The sequence below is a fragment of the Hyaena hyaena genome, unplaced genomic scaffold (assembly GCF_003009895.1).
Source record: "Hyaena hyaena isolate Hyena2069 unplaced genomic scaffold, ASM300989v1 scaffold_652, whole genome shotgun sequence".
Lineage (NCBI taxonomy): Eukaryota > Metazoa > Chordata > Mammalia > Carnivora > Hyaenidae > Hyaena > Hyaena hyaena.
The window spans coordinates 350130-356129 of NW_024081284.1; the positions used below are offsets into that span (position 1 = coordinate 350130).

At 44.1% G+C, this 6000-nt stretch overlaps 1 protein-coding gene across 1 annotated transcript in view; it reads right to left on the bottom strand.

Annotated features, from left to right (window-relative positions):
- Positions 1-6000, bottom strand: part of DCDC2 (doublecortin domain containing 2) — a 164614-nt gene that overhangs the window by 153841 nt on the left and 4773 nt on the right. Inside the window, exon 2 of the mRNA XM_039216724.1 lies at positions 917-971. Coding sequence (XP_039072655.1) covers positions 917-937 — 21 coding nt within the window. The 5' untranslated portion in view covers positions 938-971. The remainder of the gene's footprint in view (positions 1-916; positions 972-6000) is intronic.

Here is a 6000-nt window from a genome sequence, read left to right on the forward strand (position 1 = left end):
CGTTGGAGAGGAGGGCCTCTGTGTTGAAGGTCAAGGCCGGGAATGCACAGCGCGGTGGAGAAATACCTGCTTCTCCAAACCAGGAGGCTGGGCAGGGGAGGGCAGAAGTGGGACAGAGGGCCCTGGGGAGCAAGTGGAAGGGGGAGGGCATTTCTTGCCACCTCTCCCATCTCCTCTGCAAACCCAAATTTCTGCTACTTCTTTCTCTTGATCTCCCCTGGAAGTCTTTGTGGGTTAGCACAGCAGGGTCTGTGCAGGGGGAAGAGGAGGAGGGAGTCAGCCATGAGAAACAAAATGGAAGAGGCCCAGTGTCCTGGCTGGAGGGAAGCGGCGGGTTCCTCACGGGAAGCTGTGCACTGCTACACCAGAACCTGGTCTGTGTGGCTGGTGCAAGGTCCCCAGGTGAAGAGAAGACAACAGCCACTGCTGCTAAGTGCAAGAGCAATTCAAAGTTAAATTAATGAGAATCCTTGTGAACACATCCCTTATTAAGGATGACTGTTCTTTAAAAAGTGTCTTAGAAAGATTTATTGCACACCTGTTGCACTTTGCCAGGGACAACATCTTCATCGAAGACCTAGAATCCAGCGCAAAGAGATGCTCTTTTTTAAGGAATTCACACATCTCAGATTCTAGCCCAGAAATTCAGCCTCGGTCACCAATTTCAAGCAAGGTTGCCTACTTTGAATGGTTGTGGATCCTTCAAACAAAATTACCCCCAGAACCAATTCACTGAGGTACTTTGTATTACTTGCTACAGATACTAAACTAGCAGTCATTTATTAGCTACAGCATAAGCAAAACCTGAAAATTTTATACCTTTGTCTATAAATAATTAGAACGCCATCCAAATTCTAAGACACAGAAATATGGCACCTGTTACGGACTTGAACCTTCAAAATATAATGTGTGTTACCTCTGTGTTAACAACTTCCATAGGTCTTTTCTTGATTTCTCCTATGTCCAAGTAGCTGGGGGAGAAAAAGAGAAAACAATGATAAGCGTTTCTTTTATTGTTTTTGAGTTATATACATTTCTTATGAAAAATTATTAAGAAGGGAAGCAAGCCATAGGAAACACGCCTAAAGCAAAAATGAGTGGCTATTAATTAAAAGCTATTACGGTGTAGGAACGGCTCTCAGCATCAATGACCAGAGCGGATACGTGTCTTCTGCTCTCAATGTCAATGAGGCCGAAGGCTTAGAAATACATACGTCTATGGGGCACCTGGGTGGCTCAGTCGGTTGCGCTTCCAACTTCAGCTCAGGTCATGACCTCGCGGTTCATGGGTTCAAGCCCCGCGTCCGGCTCTGTGCTGACAGCCAGCTCAGAGCCTGGAGTCTGTTTCGGGTTCTGTGTTTCCCTCTCTCTCTGACCCTCCTCTGCTCATGCTGCCTCTCTCTCTCTCTCTCTCTGAAATAAATTTTTAAAAAATAAATAAAATAAATAAATAAATAAAAAAAAATACATACGTCTTAGCGGGAACATTTTCCCCCCACATATGGGGTTAGGTTGGCCTCTGACCATACATGAGGTGTTCCTAGTTCTTACGTCAATTTTTATATAAAAAGTGGTTTGCTTGTGACGGTGCTGAACAGTTCCATTAAACACAGCCTTTAGCTCAAAACAAAGAAGGTCCTGATAGATAGCACGGCCTTAGACTATCTGTGAAAGGCTGGGGACTCGTGTTCCTAGGAAAGCACCTTCAGGATACAGAAATGCTCAGCTGTGTGGGATGGTTTAGGTATTGGTTCAGCTAAAACACATGTCGCTGGACTAGTTAACCTCTGGAGACCCCTAGCATTCCATTGCTACTTGCTAGAGATATCAACTAGTGATCATTCTTCAGCTATTGCGTAAGTATGACCTACAAACTGTTCACGTTAGTCAATGTCAAGCCCTAAGTCCACCACTGTGATCTGGTCCCCACGGTGCTTCATCTATAGTAGGTGCTAAACAAATGTTTCAATATAAACAGGAAGTATAAATCTAGCATTTAATTTATAACCATAAAGATGGATACCCTCAATTACTGTAATTGCTGAGTTGTCCAAAAAAAAAAGTTTATATTAGAATTAATTTTAGCTATGTTTTATTATTGTTGTTTGCATTTTGGGACAGAATGCTTCAGTTAATACCACTGGAACCTTTTTCTTCCATGAATAGTGTTTACATAAGATGGTGCAGAACTCCCTGTTTAGCAATAAAATGGCTCTTCTGCAAATCTGCATGGAGGGACTCATTTCTGACATGATAGCAAAACATCTTAACTGTCATGTGCAGAAAGGTGGTCTCAGATCCACAAGATTAATGAATGAAGCAGAGTCAACTTCCAAAAATGTACAGGAAAACGTGGGGGAAAAAACTATCTCTAGAATCCTCTGCTATAAAATATAGGTTTAAAAGCTACCTCGAGTTTAATTATGGCTTCAAAAATATTAGGAAAAATCTGAGTAAAAGAAATTCAAGAAGGAAGTTGATCATTTTCACTGGAGTGATATTTTTCGGCCAATGCTAAATTCCCCAACAGCCTTGAGGCTCTAAATGACACAAATTACTCTCAATATCTTCTGGGCTTTCTTTTCTTCAGCCAGTTGCCCCCACTGTTATGTAAACTTGCAACTGCTAAGCCTCAAATATATTCGGTATTTAAATCTTCCTGGCTTCTGATCATGATAACCGTAGATACTACTCCAACTTTCACAGAAATGAATCAACCGTTTCTCTGCCAGCATGGAAAACTAGCCATGGAAACTGTTATAACAAACTCTGTTTTTTTTTTGTATGGGAGTTAAAAGCCGAAACAGCCACGCAAATCTCTTACCTCTGTCTAAGGACTCTGAAGTGAACTTTCTATTTGGTTTGGAACTGGACCTGTTTTTATCTTTTGAGTGGGCAATGCCAAATAAACAAGAAAATAGGAGTTACAAAAGGGAGTCTGCAACTTTGAGCTGTTAACAGATTCCAAAATTTACTTCCATTCCCAGGAGAATGCTTTCTATGGGAATTAGTTAACAAAAGAAAAATTAACAAAGTACGTGATAGAAGGAACTGGGCATACAGGTGGTTTGCATTTTCTACGACATTTCGGTGTTTGCAAAGCACGATTGACATCCATACCATTCGCTTTTCTCACAACCCTGGGGGGGGCGAACGGTTCCCACTCCTCATCCGCATCAGGAAGAGGGACTGGTTGAGGCCCGTGGCTTGCTTGAGGACGCACAGCTCACGAGCAGCTTGGTCTCGGGTCTCCTGATTCTGAGACTCAAGCCCTAAGTGTCTTTGCACATCATTTCACGTAGTGCTTCTCTATGAAGGTAGACAAAGCGTGCCAAAGGGGCTTTCCAGGCAGGAAAACCAAATCCACATGTACCCCTCACCTCGCATAAAAGGAGCATCCAGCAGGACAAAGGGCAGAACACTTAGAACTCAGTTCAAGGAAATTTAGGAAAAGAAAAGTAGTATTAGATGACACTAGTGATATTTGGGGAAATAGTTCTATGTAGTTAAAACCAGAATTCACAAGTATACACTTTACGGTAAAGATAGCTTTTGCTGTCCTGAGGCCCAAGCTGACTTTCAATGAAAATGTATTAAAAACTGTGAAATATAGGGGCGTCTGGGTGGCTTAGTCGGTTAAGCGTCCAACTTCGGCTCAGGTCATAATCTCACGGTTCATGGGTTCGAGCCCCGCGTCGGGCTCTGTGCTGACTGCCAGCTCAGAGCCTGGAGCCTGTTTCAGATTCTGTATCTCCCTCTGTCTCTGACCCTCCCCTGCTCATGCTGTCTCTCTCTCTCTCTCTCTCTCTCTCTCTCTCTCTCTCAGAAATAAATAAGAACATTAAAAAATAAAATTTTAAAAAAACTGTGCAGTATAAAGTTTCCACATGATTCAGAAAGTCCATTCCTAGGTATAAACCAAGAAAACTGAAAACGTGTACATAATTGTTTCCAGCAGCATTATTCTGTAATAGCCCAAATACCTATCAACTGATTAATGGAGAAACAAGATGTGGCATGGCCATACCATGGAATGTTCTGCAGCAATAAAAAGAATGAAGTTCTGATACATCCTACAACACCGATGAGCCTAGGAAACATTTAGGCCACGTGAAAGAAGCCAGGAACACAAAAGACCACACGACTCCATCGATACGAAAAATCCAGAACAGACAAATCCACAGAGACAGAGTGTGGACCAACAGATGTCAGACGGATGGGGTTTTGGGTTGCGGGGGGGGGTTCGGGGTTCGGAGCTCAGCCAAGAAAGAATTTTTGAAGACGTCTTTGGTGCAAAGAGATGATTTTAGTAAAGCACAGGGACAGGACCCATGGGCAGGAAGAGCTGCCCTGGGGTTGTGGGGTAACTGGTTCCATACCGTCAGGCGGGGAGGGGGTCAGGATAGAGTAAGTCTCTAAGGTATTTCTGAAGCAAGGTTTCGAGGATCTTGAGGGTCTAGCTGTTGTTAGGGAAATGCCACTTGTTACCGTTTAATAAAACCTCAGTCAAGAGCCCCTTCAGATGCAGATCAGGGGCCGTAAGCTTGGACAATGATTGTCAGCATATATTTTGCAAAGGAGTTGAGATTAAGGAAGTATCCAAAGAAATTTTTATGTTAAAGTAGATTTACAGGATCCTGGGAGAGTCAAGATAAGGTTAAGCCAAGATTCCCTTTCTCTCCCAGCAAAGGGTCATCACTGAGGCAGCTGGGCTCCTAGAGGGAGGTCACTGCTGGTTGCAAGGACCCGTCAATGGGCTGTAGGCAGGAAGGGAATTTAGGTCTCATTTGCCTTAGTTTCCCCCATCGCCATGGCAGCACTTAAACCCTTTTCCTTTGTTCTTGGGCAGCCAGGAGTGTCAGGGAATATCACACAGATCCCACCTGGGGTGGGGAGGCAGTGCTGTTAGCCTGTACTTTGCCCTCGGCTTGCTCCAGCCCCCTCCCCCCGCATCAAGAGGATGGGAACAAAGGGAAATTGGAAGGGACGGGTTTCATTTTGGAGTGACGCAAATGTTCTAACATTTGTCTGCAGGGATACTGCAAAACTCCATGAACCTATCAAAGCAACTAAAGCAGGTGAACTTTATGCTATGTGAAATATATGTCAATTAACATTGTAAAGAAAAAGAAAACTATGGAATATTAAAATCTACCTGTACTGCAATACCCACCCCCACCAGGAATAGTCTGCCTCAGCTGTGAACTTCTGCAGAACTTTATTTTTCTAACTGCAGTTATGCCTGTGTGCCTTACATTTAAATGGTCTGTGTGCGTGTAGCCTCTCTCCTGTTAGATGGTAAGCTCCTGAAGACAAGCAGTCGCATCCTGTTCATTTTTCTCTTCACAGACCTAAGCAGTTTGCCCACTCACTGAACACTTACTATGAGCGAGCTCTCTGCCAGGAACTGGGAGTAAACACCAACACTGACCCCCGTGCTTGAAGGTCCAGCCATCGAGCGCCTAGAGACACACAAGCAGGAAAAAACAGAGCGAGCCAATAAACTTTCCCAAGCATTAAGCTGATAGCATAAAGGTGCAGGCTGTGGGGGCTGGGGAGGGTCACAGCCCAGCCGTGGGCGTGGTCAGCTCTACTCGGAATGCAATGTTGGAAGAATTTAAACAGTAAGGGGGGAAATGCAGAACGCAATTTTCTCCTCCGGGGACCACACACTATCCAATACTTCTAAATAATCTTTAAGAAATCTTTAAACTCAAAAGGACAGGTTCCAAGAAAAAGGAAAAAAAGAAGAAAGGATAAACAGAACAGAAAGTGCTCAACTACCACCTTGGTCACTCAATACTTTGCTCCGGCCACCCCAGGTGAAATTCCTTCTCCAGGCACACTTTCTTTTCTTTTTTTTTTAATGTTTTATTTATTTCTAGGAGAGAGAGAGAGACAGCGTGAGCAGGGGAGGGTCAGAGAGAGAGGGAGTCACAGACTGAAACAGGCTCCAGGCCCTGAGCTGGCAGTCAGCACAGAGCCCGACGCGGGGCTCGA